At 33.3% G+C, this 20,193-nt stretch overlaps 1 protein-coding gene across 13 annotated transcripts in view; it reads right to left on the bottom strand.

The window, feature by feature from the left end:
• FER (FER tyrosine kinase) overlaps window positions 1-20,193 on the bottom strand; it is a 463,830-nt gene that overhangs the window by 245,766 nt on the left and 197,871 nt on the right. For 8 of the 13 annotated variants that reach the window (XM_063612887.1, XM_055298094.2, XM_055298093.2 and 5 more), the window contains 3 exons: window positions 13,889-13,981; window positions 4,827-5,030; window positions 119-241 (listed from right to left, as the gene is read on the bottom strand). In XM_063612887.1, coding sequence (XP_063468957.1) covers window positions 119-241; window positions 4,827-5,030; window positions 13,889-13,981 — 420 coding nt within the window. Of the gene's footprint in view, window positions 1-118; window positions 242-4,371; window positions 5,031-13,888; window positions 13,982-20,193 lie in introns of those variants that run through there. The other 5 variants (XR_010114476.1, XR_010114475.1, XR_010114474.1 and 2 more) reach the window with 4 other exon arrangements.

Raw genomic sequence — 20,193 nt, 5'->3', positions numbered from 1 at the left:
ACTTTCTTTTTTTCTGAACTACTAGCATATAACCTAAGAATTTTATTTACTGTTGGAAATGTTAACTCACCAAAAATTCTTTCAAAACAAACATACAAAAAAGTATATAAGCACCTACCTTAGGAATAGGATTCAGCAGAACTACACCTGACTTCTTAGTGATGACCTGTTTTGTTGTATAGTGATGATCTATAAGTTGAGGAATGTTTGAAAACCCAGTGCCCTCGAATCGATACATGTTCTGGAGAGAGAACAATAAGGTAGAATAAATGTGAAGACATTGCTTTAGAAAATCTACATTCATTGATAAATTAGATTCCATTCTTTAAAAAACTGTAATTGCACAACAATGTGAATATACTTAACACTACTGGACTATACCCTTAAAAATGGTTAAGATGATAAAAATATAAATAGATAAATAAAACTCTGACATGTTTTAAAATTCTACCTTGTGACAGATAAATTAATTTTCACAATGTTTAAATCTAATTCAAATTTTTGAAAAATAAAAAATCTAACAAACAGACCTGAAATGCATTTTGCTAAAATGCTAACCAAAGGAAACAAAGCATGAGATACACCTGAGTTACTGGACAAGATACATGTTTACATATGTCTACATATGTATTCCATTTGATAAGACTTTCAATATCAAAAATGTCAAAAATATAAGGAAAGATATCCAATCTGATGGTAAATATTTTAATACATCTCACCATTTATTTTCTATCTGTTGATACAGTATTAGTTTGCTTTCTGTAGTGGAGTATTCATTTATTATTAATTACCAAAAACACTCATTTACGCATCTTGGATAAAGAAATAAAATGCACCCGTGACAAAACGGCAGATATCAACATGCTCAAATCCTAAGATTTTTTAATTGCATATCACCAGGTAAGGTGCAATTTTCCCCAAACTCCTCCAAGACCGCTTTTCTCCTGTTTTCCTATTTCAAATTGGCCTATGAGTAGGTTGTCATATGGATAAATTGATAGCAATAAACCTGGCAAACCAAAAATACCCCATTGGCCATATTTTTCAATGCAAGAAGCATTGCAACGCAATGTAACAAAAGCTTCCAACTGATAGTTCTCATACCCAGGAGATATATACAAATACAGATATGGGAGTACCCCCATTTTAAGAAAATGCTGTGAAGAAATAAGAACTTTCAAAACTGACTAAATTCTGACATTACGTGCATTACCGGAAGATTACTTTCCCAGCTGAAAGTTTAAAAACTCAAAGCTCTTTTTCCGTACTATAAAATAAAAAAGATTGAATGTATCAAAATTTAATTTATATAAAACTTTTTAAATGAATATTTCTGTTTCATCGAGTAATGAACAAACTCGCATTAGTTTACTTTAACACTTAACTATGGAGAATAAATTAACTCAAGGGCAGTTAGTGTTTGAGTCAGTTCAAAGCAGTTGTTAATTCATTGCCTAAAGAACTTTTGTACATAGTAGGCAGACTTCCTGTGATATATTAGCACCGATGCTTAAGAATATTTCACACTGAAGGTACTAATCTATTTCTAATAATATATGTTTCTAGGTGTGCAAAACACTGAGCAAGATCTCTCAGTGTCTCAGCTTATTCCTTAGTGAAACAGAGATAATATTTGTACCTCCTCACAGAGTAAAAGAGTTGAATAACTATTAACATGCAAACCACTTTACCCAGTATATGGTACATGTACTGGCACACATTCAATTATCAAATCACCAGACAAATAATAAATGTTAATGGACACAGATTGATTCCTTCTCTTTGCTACTGTGAATAGTACTGCAATAAGCATGGGAGTACAGGTATCCCTTTGGTATACTGATTTATTTTCCTTTGGATAAATACCCACTAGTGGGATTGCTGGATAATATGGCAGTTCTATTATAGCTTTTTGAGAAATCTCCACACTGATTTCCATAATGAATTTACTAATTTACATTCCCATCAACAGTATATAAGAGTTCCCGGGCCGGGCGTGGTGGCTCACGCTTGTAATCCCAGCACTTTGGGAGGCCGAGGCGGGCGGATCACGAGGTCAGCAGATCGAGACCACGGTGAAACCCCGTCTCTATTAAAAATACAAAAAATTAGCCGGGCGTGGTGGCGGCTACTCGGAGAGGCTGAGGCAGGAGAATGGCGTGAACCCGGGAGGCGGAGCTTGCAGTGAGCCGAGATTGCGCCACTGCACTCCAACCTGGGTGACAGAGCGAGACTCCCTCTCCAAAAAAAAAAAAAAAAAAAAAAAAAGAGTTCCCTTTTCTCCACATCCTTGCCTGCATTTATTATTTTTTGTGTTTTTAATAATAGCCATTCTACTGGGATCAAATGATGTTTTATTGTGGTTTTGATTTGTATTTCTCTGATGATCAGTGATACTGAGCATTTTTTCATAATAACTATTGGCCATTTGTACAACTTTTTGGAGAAATGTCTATTTATACTTTGTATTAAATGTTGTATTCAATGTCTTGAATGCGTGAATGCAGGGGTACATGAGCTTTCCAGTATTCATTTCTATGCTGCCTTATTGGTTTATTTAATTTCACATCCTGCAAAGTATATATTCACTGATCTGATTCTCGCAAAAACTCTTTAAGATATTAACCCCCCCCCGTATTTCCTAAACCACAGAACAAGTAAAGACAGAGCTAGGACTGAAAGCCAAGTGTTCTACCTCCAAATTCAGTGCTCTTTTTATTGATCTACTATTTAATACTTTTAACTCCTCTAAAATCTTGTATTACTTTATAACCTCTTGGAACACTTGTTGACTCATTTATTTACAGCTTGTATAATATAAACTCCTTCATTAGAATATAGTAGGCACTCACTAAATATCTGTTAATGAATTTCCCCATTTATTGACCCCTTCTAGTCAACAGGTATATGAGGAAATAAATAGGATAATTTTAGCTCATGGAAGATTCACCTGCAGAAGATGAAAAAAAATTAAAACTGTCTGTATCATCTTAAACTGTTTGCAACTCCTTGAGGAGATCAACATTATACAGCAAAAACTCACTAGAATAAAATTAGGCAGCAGAAAACCTGAGGCATTTAGTGAAAAATAAATGTTCTCATCTTTAACAGAGATATTTGAAAAATTTCAGTGACAGAAGGAAACCAGATAAAACTATCAAATGTGAACTTGTAGCCTCTTATTTTTAGCATATATTATATTGTTCATTTTAGCCACTCAAAACAAAATGGCAATATTAAAAACAAGCAATAATTTGCACACTGACCCTTTCCTTTTTGTTTCTAAGAATGCTAATTTAAATACTTATAGTTACAATTTAAACTAGAAGTGATAAGATAAATATTTCAGTCTTACCTAATACATATTTCAAAAATAGTTACCTTTAGAGTTTAGAAAATAAAATGAAACATTCATATAAGCTGTGGTTAACGAGTTTATACTTTACCTACAATCTTTCCTTCTACAATGCTCATACCATGTAATAAATATTGGCAATATGGTCGCAAATTGTAATAGGGTAGGTTATCTAAATTCATAACTTAAAGGCATATACAAATTACAAAAGAGTTTGCCAAGGAAATAAAAAATGACACATTATTAGAAACAACATAGTTTCCAAAACAGTAGGTTAGATGTATGAATGTGGGAAAATATGATTATCAAATTGAGGTCTGAATACTATGAAAAATTAACAAATAGTGTGAACATTATGATAGTGGAAATACTTTAATGAATATATTCCTTTTAACCTATTTGAATGGTATGTACTTTCATTTAGCTACAACTATGAGATGTAAATGTACTAAATGCCACGGAATCCTACATTTTAAAATAATTAATTGTATGGTTACGTGAATGTCAGCTCAAAAAGATATGCTTTATATATATATAAGCTTATTAAGAGATGTATGTGCGCACGTGCATGTGTGTGTACATATAGCTGTTACTAAGTTATCTAGGCCCTCAGGTTCATCTAATGATCATGGTTCAATTTTTGTAAGGCAATTAGTATCACCCTAGTCTCTAGACATAAAATGAAATCCTGTGGATAGCAATCTTGAAAATGCAGGCCATTTGAAATGACAGGAATGGAAAACAAATAGAGGCATCAATTCCTTCATATGCCAAAAACATTAAAATTCCTTAGTGGGTAAAGTTAAATTTTGAAATTACTCTTCATCTGTTTAAGGCTCAATAAAGAGATGTAACAAACATAGAAAGTAGTTTAGCAATACTTAAATAAATTTCAAAAAATAAATTAGCATTAGAATAATCAATGTAAATAGATTATTTTTAATTCTTCATTAATTTCTATTCATTATTAATGCCAATAAACAACAGCTTATCTATAAAAACCAATTCAACCATCATCCTATTCATTAAGAAATTTTATTATCACTATTCAATAAAATATTTCTTAAAAATCTTTCATGGCACCATTCTGAAAACAATTCCAAGCTCCAATTTCAAAAGCATAAGTTTCATAAACTTAAGTTTCTCTAGAAAAATATTTATCATAATCACATTGTTTTTAGTTTTAATTCAAAATATCTTTAATGTTCCAATTTAACAACATTTTAAATAGCTATATACTTTGATTTTGTAAACATTATTTTTAATTTAAAATATTACTAAATACATGTTTCCTTAAACATATTTAAATGTTAGTAAATTCTGAAGCACTGTATTTAAGAAATTCAGAAAAAAATTAAGTGCTAAATTTCAAGTGTTGCAGGCATTTATCACAAACCATTCATTATTTTAATATAATTGTACCACAATGAACTACATCAAAATACACATATGAACTAAACTGGAAACGTACATCAACATATTGTATGATAAAATGTCTCCTCTGTCCATCAGAATATACAGAAAGGACATATTCACCAGGTTTCCCATGACTCTCTCGCACCAAAAAGTCTCCTTGTTTTTTTAACAGTTCTTGAGCTTCTATTCTGGGAATTGCACCATGGTACCAGTCCTGTTCTGCCAAAGGCTTCTCACTGATGGAGATCATATCAGAAAGCTTAAACAAATATTAAAAAAAAAAACTAAATTAGAGAAAATACTGATTATTTTCTAATAAAATTCATAGCAACTATAAAGGCTTCTTACAAATGTTCCTCCCTTTAATTGACCAATAAAAAGTTATACGATAAACCTAAAATATCTTTTGAAGTACTGGTGCTGAAGTTTACCACAAATACATATGCTTCAACACTTTGTTTTATCTATCATACAAAGGTAGACACAATATTAGCATTTAGAGTTAGCATTGATAATCTTATTCACCATGTCCTAAAATAAATCTATATACTAAAATTATCAACCAGAGAAATTATGAAGAAAAAGAGGGAATTAACAGAAATGTATCACAAAACAACTTAATTTTTATATAAATGAAAAGCTGAGTTATTTCTTTTTTATGTAATTAACTCTTGATCACAGAGGTTCTGAGCAGTGTTATACGTTCCAGGAGCACTATCTCAGGTTTTATTTGATGCTGCCTTGCTGCTGTGCCTTTCTGTCCTTATCTTCACTCACCTGACTTCCTTAACAATTACCTCTGCCACATGGCTGGTCCTGCTTCTACAAAGCAATGGTAGATAAAGCCCTAGGAGAAATAGCATCACTGAAAACCACCAACATGCAATTACAAACACATGGCAAAGATAAGGAGTGGTTATAAACCATGAGCATGGTAGAGAAAGCAAATTCTCTATTATTTTAAGAGGCCAAATGCTAACACCATGTCAGAGATAATTGAAGAGATAACCGTATTTCCTTGAAATGTGCTGACAGTAGATTAAATCACACATTTTCTGATTACAAGTAAAAATCTTGTTGATGTTGTTGTTGTTGTTTTTATGGCACACAGGAAGTAAACTGCTCCAGATAGAGACAGTACTTTATGGATAAGGTGTAGTAATCTGAACTAATTTTCAAGGTTCTCAAAATACAATATGCACAATGCCTCATGAGAAAGTAATTTATAAATTGGAAAAAATCACAATTAATAATAAATGAAAGGCAAATATTCATATATAAAGTTTTATAGGCTGATATAAATTCTAGGTAGGGCCAAAGTATGGTAATTTTGTAGTAAGTAAAAACTGGTTTTTAACATAGCCTTCATTGTTTTGTACCACTGAAGAGACCCAAAACTTACTGCTCAAAGTTCTATTTCAGATTATCCAAACTCAATTCTGTTGGTTAAAAGAACAAAACAAAACAACAATAAAAAACTTGAGAAGTCCCAAATAGACCTCAAGGAAGAGTCCACATTCTGATTCTTACTTCTTCCACTTGTATTAAGTAACATTTTAAACTTTTAATATACATTCCGGTTGTGACTATACATGGAAGTTTTGGTAAAGTAAGTCTTTTAATTTTCATGCAAACTATGACAAATAATATTATATCATATTTAACATATATGATAAATATTTTATTTCAAAAAATGTTTTAATGTATTCCCAAAAATTGTTTTAAAGAGCAATTTTATCTAAAGACCCACCCACGAATATATGAGGTAAAAGAATATTGCTTTTAAAAACAAACACATAATCTACACAAAATTAACTTTTTGTATATACTGATACTAATAATGTACAATTATTAAAGAAGTAGAAATAATCAACTTTTCTATTTTTATAATCAAAAATTTTATTTTAAAATTTTATCATAGTGCATCTAATTAGAGTAAATTCTAAAATTTTTACTATAATGGAAATATTTCTGTCTCACCAATAGCAAAAGTGCTTATTTATTCAAAAGTTATTAATGAATACAAGAAATTCAATGTAACATCTTTGCAAAGGACTTATTTTTATCACTGTCTCTCTAAAAGGTCTACATAACAGGAAAGCATCCCAAACAAGGATGCTACCTGTTGATTTCTTGTCCTAGCCAACCTGTCCTTCCAAATTTGCATTTATTTCCAACTGAGAGAATGTAGAGTTTGATGAACTAATTAAGGTGGAAAGGTAGGTATATTAAGTACAGAAGCTCAGTCAGCATTCCAAGAAATTCATTTAAACATATGATGAAGAATATGTATGGGGGAAAAAGTCATCTGGGGAAAGTATCTGAGTTTTGTTTTGTTTTTAAAAAACTAAATAGTAAGGAACTTATATTGCTGTCTCATAAAGATCACACTTCAGTTCTATAGGCTTCTTAGTTTCTTTGGGGGTAGGAAGGGAAGCTCAAAGATCTGTTATTCCCCATCCCCTATACAACACTGTTATGAAATATAAGCTGAACTTACTGTGAGTGTATGTGTGTATATACACATGTGTACACACATACACAGGGAAAAGTCACACATATCCCCTGCCTGGGTATATGAGGTCTTTCAAAGACTTCTCTGAAAGCACTGGAAGGAATATTTTTATCAATATGATTTCAATGAAATCCCAATACAATTGTACAAACTTGACAGTAATATATGTAGGATGCATCAGCAAAAAAAATGCAACATCCCAAGAGCCCATCATAATGACATCACAAATGAAAGGAAGCTTTTTACCTCAAATATCCCATCTTTTTCAGCCTCAACAGACAGGGTTTTTCTTTGTTGGTAAATTATCTGAGATTTTTGCCAAAGACATGGGGGTAGGAGCAAAGCCTCCTTTTTAAAAGTTACAGTTAATATAGTACAGTTAATGTTATATTTAATAAGTTTTCCTGATTGATTGGGCTGTTTAATTAGTTATTTTCCCTGGATCTTGTTCCTAAAGACTAGTCCAGCAAAAATATACTGGAATTAGTGAAATTAAAGAGATTATTTTATATGAAAAGGCAATAAGGAGGCAGCACTTGAAAATAATTTTTTTCTTGGGGAAAGAAAAAGGATTATATTTTTCCCCTTACCCTAGTCCAGGCTAATTCTCAAGTATGTAATGAAGATTTGTATACCTTTACTCAAGCATTTGAGTAGCAAGATGAGCTTCTTTTTTGGGAGGGAAAAACAAAAATGTTTTTTAAAAATATCTGGTCTAGATTCTATTAAAATTAACTACCCAATAAACCATTTTGAAAAAAGCAAAACAAGAATAAAACAGCATCGAAAATATACAAGTAAAACCCTTACTGAGCTTGAACAACCTAAATAAAACTTCAACCCAAACTTATTCAAATTCTGAATTTTTAACATAAAAATTACATTTAATTATCTTTTCTATTCTCATGTAAATTTACTTATTAACATTAATTTAATAGTCTAATTAATAAGTTATTCCAAATCTAGTTTAGTAATACACTAGGGTGACAATGAGTAATTCACAAGATTTTAAACATTTCTCAAAAATTACGTAAGACACAGCTGGTAGCATGGCCAAGTGGTCTAAGGCACTAGATTAAGATTTGGCCAGGCACAGTGGCTCTATCCTGTAACAGCACTTTGGGAGGCCAAGGTGGGAGGACTGCTTAAGTCAGGAGTTCAAGACCAGCCTGGGCAACATAGTGAGGCCCTATCTCTATAAATTTATTTTTATTTTTATTTTTTTGAGATGGAGTCTTGCTCTGTAACCCAGGCTGCAGTGCAATGGCATCATCTCCGCTCACTGCAACCTCCGCCTCCTGGGTCCAAGTGATTCTCCTGCCTCAGCCTCCCGAATAACTGGGATTACAGGTGCGCACCACCCCGCCTGGTTAATTTTTTGTACTTTTAGTGGAGACGGGGTTTCACCATGTTGGCCAGGGTGGTCTCAAAGTCCTGACCTCATGATCCTCCCGCCTCAGCCTCCCAAAGTGCTGAGATTACAGGTGTGAGCCACTATGCCTGGCCCTATAAATTTATTTTTTAATTCCATAGGACCCCTTTTATTTTAAAGCTATGTATTACTTAGGAATTTTGGGAGGGGATGAGAAATCAACTGTTTACAAAAGATGGGAAACACTAGTCTACTGAACGTGCCTGGTGGTAGTAAAAATTATTTGCAGTGAAAGGGAAATGTAATCATAGGTAGGAAAGTGTATCTTATGCCATTTCTAGTTTGATAGTTGAACATAATTTTTTTATTTGCACAGATATACTAAATGTTTAATTACAAAATGAAAACAAAAAATAATGTTCTCCCTTCCAGTTTTTTAAGAATTTCTAAATAGTTACCATTTGAATCTATTGAATTAATTTTAAAATAATGAAAAATAAGATATTCTGAATATTTGTACCTCAGGATCATTTATGTTCAGGCTAGACAAACAGGATGTAAATTAGTTAAAAGTGGTTCTGTCTTTGGCACTAAATGACTATCTTTAATTCTACAAATTCTAATTTTTTAGCAGTAAAGCTGAATTGGCAGCTATTTCATGTACTGGTATCATTAACCAAAAAAAGATACCTTACCTAATATTTACATTCTATAATGAAACTAGCTGTAAAATTTTTATTCATAAATTTCTTAACAATTTTTTGTACTACAATATTTGAGAATTTGAATTTGTTTGGTTTTTAGCTAACAATAAAACTGTTCTCTAGGATAGTAACTATAAAGAATTACATGTTAATCAGAGATGAGCATTAGTACACAATTCTTTCTAAAACTTATATTAAACAAAAATAGACAACTAAGCCAAACTCAAGTATTAGGTTACCTCCGCAGCTTCCCATTTCCTGGCCTTTTTGTACCCCTTCTTGGGTCTCTGATAAGGGACACTATCTTTAGCAAAATATATATTTTATTTTACTTTCCTTTCTTTCTAACAGTTCTGCTTCCTTCAGTACCTTCGGGTTTCCTCCGACTTCTTTTTTGCCGGCTTCTTTTGTTCCCTTACTCATCATTTATTGGTAATAACATGCTTTTCTCTCTTTATTATTTTTACCCAGTTACTTTTACAATTGTGCCTGTGACTCTCACTCACCCTCTCTCATCATTTTAACACATTTTTGCTACAGTTTCATTTATTCAGTATCAAATATTCTTTCCTTAAACCCATATACTTTACATATAAAATGTGCCACAATATCGATAAGAACACATTTTCATCAATTAACTATATTCAATGCTAAAATCTTATCACACATTGCAACTAAAACTACTACCAGATCATTGCAATATGTCAATATGCAACCATATTTAAGTAAATGTAAACATTTATCATCAAGTTGGGATTGCCTGTGTAAACTTAGTATCAGTCTGACATGATCTCTGTCATCTGTGTTAAGCATCTGAGCAAATATATAAACAATAGATTTGTTCCATTACAGTACAAATTATAGAATAGCAATCTCAGTAAGTCCTTTTAGAAAAATTACATGTAATACTGCAAGTGATTCAAAACTTAATTTTCCTAAACATGACAGAATTCAGTGTATGAGAGTGATATAATGCAAAAAATCTTTATTTTCCCTTGTTTATCACTCTTACATATTAATAAATGGGGGAAAAACTCAACTTAAGACCTTAAGAATCACAGAAGACAACTGGTATATTTTAAATGTATACTATTTAACCTGAACTTAACAACATGCCTTGATTAAAGAAAGTACAAGGCTGCTTTTCTAGACTCAAAGGAGAACACTAAAAAATACAAGCAGTTCACGTCATGCACGAAAATAGCTACATTCCCCTATACCACTGGAGGAAGCCAAGCATTATAATACTATATTATATAATATAATACTATATTATATATCTGATGTACAACTTAACATAACTGAATGATGTTTCTAAAAAGCAGGCAAGCAAGCAAATCTTACTTACAATATTACTCTATATAAAGGAAGCACATTTTTATTTTCCAATATTTTGATTTTCTAAATTCTAGTACAAAGTAATTCTAAAATTGAAATAGCATCCATGTCAACAGAGTGCAGAAAATATGAATTTTAAGGAGACTGCTGTTGAATAATTTAATAATTCTTCTGATATCTATATAAAGAACAAACCATTTGGACCAAAATGTGCTTTATTTTTGTTTTAAAGAATATTTTTCAAAGACTGCTACTATCAGATGGGCATTATTCACTTCATATATCAGTGATACAACTAGTATTCATGAGTGGCGGTAAGATGGAACAAGCGATTTGCTCAGCCATTCATTATAGAAATTCTGCAGTAGATAGATGGCCCTAGAAAAAGGGCAATATTCTTGACATGACTGGAACAGATCTCATTAAATATAATACGGTTTGAAAGACTTTCAATTGGAATGGACCCTCATGATTGCCAGTAGGCTTTTAAAATATGTAATTAATACTGTCTAACATCTCTAGGCCTTGGCTTCAGAAGCAGTCTCTGAAAAATAGTTCTCCATGCAAAATTATAACCTCCTTAAGACGGGAAGATGCTAGATGTGACTGTAGCCTCAGTAATCTGAGATACTAATAACAGGGATTTTAACCCCTTTGGTACACTGGAAAGGAAAGCACATGCTTGTGGCTGATATAACATATTAAAATATTATTCTGATCATAACAATAAATATTAAACATCTGATGACATCAAATACAATATTCAGATGAAAACAAATTCTGCTATCAGCTAAAGTCTTAAGTTCTTTCTTCTATCAAGACTGATGATCTAAGTGTTCCATTAGACCATCTTTAAAGGGAGCTCTACATTTTAAAGACACTGTTAAAAACAGAGGTAAATTGTTATGTCGAATCCAGTAAAAATGCCATTGTGATTAATTCCAATTTCATTTTCCTATATATAATGCATTTGCTTTATTTTATCTAAAATTATGCTTTAACATTCTAATTTTTCTATGTTTATTTGCATAAACAGTGATTCATAGTTGTTGCATTTTAAAGATTTTAAGTTAAATATGCTTCCATGCCGGGCGCGGTGGCTCACGCTTGTAATCCCAGCACTTTGGGAGGCTGAGGCGGGCGGATCACAAGGTCAGGAGATCGAGACCACGGTGAAACCCCGTCTCTACTAAAAAATACAAAAAATTAGCCGGGCGTGGTGGCGGGCGCCTGTAGTCCCAGCTACTCGGAGAGGCTGAGGCAGGAGAACGGCGTGAACCCGGGACGCGGAGCTTGCAGTGAGCCGAGATTGTGCCACTGCACTCCAGCCTGGGCGAAAGAGCAAGACTCCGTCTCAAAAAAAAAAAAAAAAAAAAATATATGCTTCCATATGCAAAAGAACGAATTTGAACTCTTAGGGGGGCCGAGGAGGGAGGATCACTTGAGCTTAGGAACTCAGCACCAGCCTGGGTAATAGACTGAAACCTCATCTCAAAAATAAATTAATTAAACAAATAAATAAATAAAAATGTGAACCTCTACCTCACTCCATATACAAAAATTAACTAATAATAAACAAAGATATAAGTGGAAGAATAAAACTCTAAGAAGAAAACAAACAAAGACGAATTATCAGCATAACCTTGGATTAGACAATTTTTTTTGACACCAAAAGCACACACAGTCAAGGAAAAAATAAACTGCCCTTCATCAAAATAAAAAACTTAGGTGTGTTAAAGGACATTATCAAGAAAGTGAAAAAAAATCCAAAGGGTGAGAAAAAACATTTGTACATTATATGTATAAGGAGCTTATTTTCAGAATATATACTCTTATAACTCAACAATAAATAAGCAATTCTAAAATGTGCAAAGAATATTAATAAACACATCTCAAAAGAACACATATAAGCTGCCAATAAGAATATTAAAAAATGCTCAACATCATTAGTCATTAGGAAAACGGAAATTAAAACTACAGTAAGATACTACTTCACGCCCACTAGAATGCCTATAACATGAAAACATTTAAAATAACAATTATTGGCAAGAATGTGGATAAATCAAAATATTCATATATTGCTAATGGGAATGTAAAATGGTACAATTACTCTGAAAAACAGTTTGGCAGTTCCTCAAAAGCTTAAATAGAGAATTATGACCATATAACCCAGAAATTCTACTCCTGGGTACACACCCAGGAGAACTGAAAACATATATACATAAAAACACTTGAAAACGAACGTTCATAGCAGCATTATTTATAATAGCCAACAAGCTGAAATAACCAAATGTCCATCAGCTGATGAATAGATAGACAATATGTGGTAAATATATACAATGGAGTATTATTCAGTCATAAAAAGGAATGAAGTACTGTCACATTGTATGACATGGATGAACCTTGGAAGTATTATAAATCAAAGAAACTACATGCAAAAGGTCACATATTGAATGATTTTATTTATGTGAAAGATCCAGTGTAGGTAAATCCATCAGGACCAGAATTACACTAGTACTTGTTAGGGGTATATACACTGGAGTGCCTGTGTATTTGAGGGGGAAAAAAAAAACTCCTTCTCCAAATAAATAGAAGAACTAATGCTTTAGAGAAATGCTTCTGTGTGTTTGTTCATGTGTATGAGATGGCCAAACTGCTGTTACTAAAGATAACTAATACTCTAGCACTACTATGATATGCCAAACCCACATTTCAATGATTAATCTATCAAACAGACTTCAATTTTTTAATCAAAATGTTCTTTAAAATATAAATATACATACAAACAAATACATTTTAAAAACATATATAGTAATCCCTACTGTAAAAAGGTTATGTTTCACTAGAAAAGAATTGTTTATACTATTCTTCCAGTAAGACCTCAAAGTACATAAAATGTTTCTCATAATTATTTGTATATCGTAAAGGAAGCCTATAATTCAAGTTTCTTTCTGTCTTCCCTATGTCACATGGGATTTTACTATACACATATATAGACAGATTCATATGCACACAAAAAGTTAAATTAGGCACTTATCTTTCCATTTGTAAGTGCAAATTTATATATGTATATACATATACATACACACACACACACACACACACACATATATATATATTCATTAGTGCATCAGAAAGAAGCTAGACAATGACCATTTTCAGTAGCACAGAGAGTTAATCCTACTTACTGCTGAAGAGCCCAGTGCGGATTTTGGAGACCTAATTATTCCAGCAATTGAATGACGAATAGATTCAAATTTGGATAGCCTCTCCTTTCTTTCCTGGAGGGATTAAGAAACAAGCCTTCAGCAACAGTAAACTATCCAATATGTATAGACATTTATGTATTTAGGTACTTATCCACAGCTTATCCATCATGTCTTCCAACTAAATAAAATATAAACTTCCTGACATTCAAGACAACAAATAACCAAATACACATAAACTCTATAGCATTTTACTTTACTGACCCCTCAACAAATGTTTTGATTTGAGGGAAACAATAAGAGAGAAATAGAAATTCATACAGCGATTCATATAGAATTCATACAGATGAAAACAAGAAATGCAAAGGAAATTCACAGAAAACCAAGTACTAATTAACACATGCAAAAAAGAACACAAGCTATAAGGAACCTATTTAACATAGACTATTTAGGATAGGACTATAGTTGTGAGGGAATTCAAATAAGAAAAAATAAACACACACAAAAAAAGGAAGAAAAGTATATGGAACACATTTTTTAAAGGTGAATTTCACTTCAGTACCTAGGAAGTTTCCCAAAGATTCACATGATGATGATGACATGACCATCATGATGATCCTGATGATAAGGAGGAGAAAGGTGGGTGGGAGGAGGATGAAGTAAAATAAGAAGGTAATGGCAGACCTACCTACCACCAATCCTACCAAATCCAGATTGCTATTTGCCACACAATGCATATTTCTGAATATCATATACCATAATGAAGAAAACTTTTCCTGAAATTTCAAATCTTTAGATCCATTTTACAAACATAAGTGAATGGGGTAGGTAAGAGGGCAGAAAAAAAGAGGGAAAAAAGAAAAAAAATCAAAACTAGGACATAAGAAGGGCACCAAGAGCAAAGCATGTGTATGCAATAGTATAAACGTGTAATGGAAGCATTGGTCAATTTTCCAATGACGACTACGTTTCAACTGCTAATCAGCAGCAGACAAAAGAACAAGAGATCCTTTTGTCAAGCACACTAATTCTGTATGTCTTCCAGCATTAGTGATGCCCAATTTTACTTATGGAAAACAAGTAAGTAGGTCACAAATAACATCTTTTGTTTCTTTTGTCTCTAATACCTAGGGTATATCTCTGTAACAGTAAATGTAGATATTCTTGGCCACATGCTTTCTCCCAAAACCCTTTGGTAATATCAAAACAAAACATTTTCTAAGTGGGTAATACTAAAATTACCCAATGGATTAGAATTATCTAATGAAGAGGTCCAGTTAGGGGATAAAGACAACTTTAAAAATTGCTCTCTTATATTAAGTTACAAAGCATAACATATTGTGTGTTAGATGGGATACAATTGGTAAAAACATCTTTTCATATGAAGGTTCTTTTACAGATAGGTTGGCCTAAAAATATATTATCAAAAATAGTAATAATGAGACCTTAAGTTTCATATAGCAGCAATCAAAATGCAAATAGGGTTAATAAAACATTCCAACCAGTGCCGGATCATTTGGTGCTCAGATTTCTACAAATAAAACATGAAACTCATTTGCCATGTAGTTCCTGTCTATGTAACATCTAGTATCAGCTTTAAATTACAGTCTACCTAATAACACATCAGACTGTGCTGAATTCATTGACAGGTTGATTTTTACATCAAAGAATCAAATAGCTACTTTTAAAAATTAAAATTAAAAAACTTCCCTTCAATTGCCATGAATACAATGCCTAAGTTTGCTTTTAGGCCTGCCAGGGCTGGTGATGATACACTCATTTTACTCACCTCAAGTAATGGCAAGATACATTTTCCAGATAAAGGAGGTGTAGGAATTAGTTCTGGCAAAAGGATGGCCCCTCACAATGGAGGTAGTAGGGGACTAATGAAGGGATGAAGGGAGAAGCAATGTTATTAAATAATACCTGATATTATAAAATAATATTCTGATGAGATGCTCAGAAAAAGTGCTGTAAGTACAGCTATTACCTTGGCTTGAAAGAAAAGTTCTAGGTACAGTATCAGTTTCACATCTCATTTAAGAATAGTTTTTCATTATTTTAAAATTAAATGAGACAGTGTGTGTGTTTGTGTGTGTGTGTGCGTATATACACATACACATAAAACTAAGAGACTGGTTCATAATAATTACAAGTTTATCTATTATCAATTAAAAAGAACTCTATGCCAGGCTTGGTGGTTCATGCCTGTAATTCCAGCACTTTGGGTGGCCAAGTGGGGAGTGTTGCTCGAACCCAGGAGTTTGAGACCAGCCTCGGCAACACAGTGAGACCCCATCTCTACAAATAGTTTTTAAAAATCAGCCAGACATGGTAGCGTGTGCCTCTAGTCCCAGCTGCTCAGGAGGCTGAGGTGAGTGGATGGCTTGAGCCCGAAAGGTTGAGGTTACAGTGAGGCCAGACTGTACCACCGTACTCCAGCCTGGGCAACAGAGCAAGACCCTGTCTCAAAACAAACAGAAAATAAAAACAAACAAACAAAAAAACTCTATTAAAAAAATACCTAAATTACTTAAAGTAAAATCATACCTATCAAGTTTTGAAATTATCCTTCATTAGAAAACTGCAGTGAAAAAGGCTCTTTCACTGCAATATTCCATTTAGTGCCCCCATCCCCTGCGCACTAAAGCACAAAGATATAAAGCACAAGAATTAAGGTTCTGCTGATTGGAGTGGCTCTCACAAAGATCAAAAGCTCTAACCAATGACTGCCTATCTGGCTGCTGTAGAAAGTGACAACCAAAAAGCATGTAATAGTTCTCAAAGTGAGGTTCTGAAAGGAGGCACTGAGGTAAAGGAATAAGGTTCTTGAAGTCAGAAGGGATGAAGAGTAAGTCTGAGCAAATTACTCAACCACTCTGGCTCTCAGTTTCCACATCAGAAAAAAGAAAGGCACTAGGCTAGATAAAATTTTCATCTCAAAAATTCTGTGACTTTTGTCCAACTCCCCATCATTTGCGTTGCACTGATCATTAATGAAAACCCCAGAGAAGAGTTTCACGGTGCCAGGCTGGCAATCAGTACTTTCCTTAGAGCACTTAGTCACAGTTCGCCTGAGGTACCCGTAGAATATGAACCAATGAGAAGGCTGAACTATCGTGAAAGGAAGACTTTTATTGTTGCTGTTCATAACGGGTCTTTAAAACAAAAACTGAATATTATTTCTCACAGACTTATGTAAATAAACCCAATCTAATAACATTCTTGGACAGAACAATGAAAGTGATTATTTGGCTCTGTAGGAACAGCCAGCTACTTATTAAAATCAGGAGGCAATAAGAATCAAGAAAAATATAACATTCATGCTCAAACTCCAGGCCGAGTGCCAAATATCTTAGGGGCTTCTTATGCAAAGCGTCCATAAAATTCAGAGGGATTTTGTGAGAAATAAATACAGGGAAATTATAACCCCAGAGAAGACTACCTTCTGAAAAAATTCTACGTTATAGCTCATAATGTAAATGAAATACTGTAAATATCAGTATGTCCTTCATTTAAAAAAAATGCATTTATAAGTAAGTAACCTAAGGTTTTGAAAATGCTGATTTGCTGGGCACAATGAAAGATAGCTTCTATTCCTATCAGGATACAGAATTTCAGTATTAAAACAGTTTCTAAATGATTTGTTTTAGCAATAGGGTTTCTGACTAAAGGCAAATCATTTTGGAAGTATTCACTCTCTAGTAACTTGGTTTGTCATGCTGTCTTTTCTCTTTGATGCTTGCATATTAAGAATATTTATTAAAAGAAAGAAAACCCCCTTGCTAAATCAAGCATATTCATTTTCTGAAATAATGAAATTAGAAACCAAATGCACAAAACAAACATCTGAATGATTATTAACATCTTGTTTTAAAATAACAATGCTAAGGAAACCTAGAGTAAAACAGAATAGAGTTCGGTAAGATCTAGGTTGTAAAATGTCATAAATCATTCTTTTTGCTTTCTTTATGCTGTATCTCTTAAATAAGATGTCTCTAGGGAAATAAGACCCAAGAAGAAGGCTATAATTAGCTCCCGCCCTATTCAATAGCCAGTTCACGTTCCATGGTGCTTTTCCCAAATGTGTGACCAAAATGGCTAAACATATATTTTTTTAAAGACTACTTTTTAGAACGGTCTTAGGTTCATAGCATAAGCAGGAGGAAGGAACGGATTTTCTCATCTACTCTGCCTCCACAATTATCAACATCTCCCTCCAGCGTGTTGCCTGTGTTACAGTCGAGAACCTTCACTGACACATCATTATCACTCAAGAGTCCATCGTTTTCATTAGGGTTTGCTCTTATTGCTGTACATTCTATGCGTTTGGACAAATGTTTAACAACATGTAGCCCACACTGTCTTAAGATCCTCTGTGCTCTGCCTATTCATCCATCCCTTCACCAAAATACGTTTTTTGTAAATTATCCAGTACTACAAGATGCACACCAACCAGCTTCCTGATGAACGTCTCATTGATATAACAACTTAAGAGCTGATAGACTTTGCTCAGTAAACAACCGTGTAATTTGCTTGTATGAAAAATCGTAACTATTATAAATTAAATTATCAAGGTATCTTAACTAAGATTCTGCTTTTAATACAATTTAGGGACATAACGATACAACAGTAAATTTTTCTACTTGACTTACACTAATTGTGAGACAAGGAATACCTTATAACGAGAGTGAAAGTATTACATCCCTAAGCATTTTTGTAGCAGCTATATTAATGAATATCTCATAATTCCAAGATCTGGACCATCTCTGAGTCTGTCTACTTTCTTGCCTATAGGTCAAATTTCTCACTTTTTGGTGTGTCATATAATCTTTGATTGTAGCCCAGACAGTTTGTTTAAAAGAACAGTAGAGTCTGAATTCAAGACTATTTTCCACTCCTTTTTTTGTCAGGCTGCTGGAGAGTTGGAGCTGTAGTTAATAAGTTGGGTCTAGCCTTTGCTACAGTTTTAGTTTAAATCAATTGCCACAGGCTTCAAATACTTTGAGAGAGATCAGTTTTCCTCATCTAGAAATAAAGCTGAGCCATGATGAGATTCTAGCGTCCTCCCTCGGCTTCAAAGCTGATCCACCAGCTTTAGGAAATACAGGAGATCTCTCCCAGCCTTATAGCTTCTTGGGTGGGAGAGAGAAGTCTCTTTGCTCTCATCCACTACTTTATGTACCTAAGAAGACAACTTTCAGCTCTAATACCCATTCCCCAGCCTAGTCTTTGGAGGGCCATTGCCCTAGACTGTGAAGACCCAGAATTCCCTACAGAGAATCAGTTTGGGAAGAGGCTCTTATATTCTTTTGTAAATGAAAGCCTAGAGTACTCAGTTTTTCTGCCTCAACTCCTCCCCACCCCACACCCCTCACCAGAAACACACCCCACACACCACCATTCTGATGTATTGAGGATTTCATTTGAAGTATCTCTCTCAAGTCTCCTTCTCTGATCTACTGCTTCACTCAGTGAAAACACTTGAGTAAGAGTTTGTGGGTAGATAGTGCTTTGCTCTGTGGGTTAGGCTCCTCTAGATTCTAATCTTTCACATCAGCCTATACCTAATGCTACAAATCTCTTAAAAACTTTTGAGGATTCATCTGCTCATACAGTTCCACCAAGGATGAAAGTAATCATGGGTCTATTTTTTCCTATAAAAGGCCTGTCACTTTCTGGATGTAGGTTCATTTAGGTTTACTTCTGTCCTTAGCTGTCTGATGAGCTTTCTAAAAACTATTATTTTGTAGCTTATTTTGGTTGTTAGGAAGAAATGATGGTCTCTTGTGACTTTCCATATCCAACCTGGATATAAATTTCATATGCTTTTCATTAATGCCAGTAATTTATTTAATACTAGTCATCATTTTACTTTCCTTTATTTATAAAGCAGGAAAACATAAAAACACCTTTTATGGTTATTCACTAAAAAGTCCATCAAAAAGACCACCAATTTGTCAAAAGCTATAGATTTGATTTTGACTACCATTTTCTACGACAGTCAATTACTACACAGTTAAAGGCTACATTCCTCAGAAAATAATTTAACAAGTTAAAGGCCAAATGTCTCAAAAGTTTGATGCGTTATTTTGTGGGATTTTGTTTTGTTTTGTTTTGTTTTCCTTTATTGATGAGTTTCAGAGGATAGAGAGGATAAGTTTTATGGGTTTTATATTTGTTGCAGAGGACCTCACAAGGACACAACAAAGACTACTAAGTACATATTTCATTTTTTAAATGTTTTAAGTTTCCAACTTTATCTAAAAAGTTTCTGAATGGTTTTA

Source organism: Symphalangus syndactylus, chromosome 11 (assembly GCF_028878055.3).
Source record: "Symphalangus syndactylus isolate Jambi chromosome 11, NHGRI_mSymSyn1-v2.1_pri, whole genome shotgun sequence".
Taxonomy (NCBI): domain Eukaryota; kingdom Metazoa; phylum Chordata; class Mammalia; order Primates; family Hylobatidae; genus Symphalangus; species Symphalangus syndactylus.
This window is presented reverse-complemented; position numbering and strand designations above follow the sequence as displayed.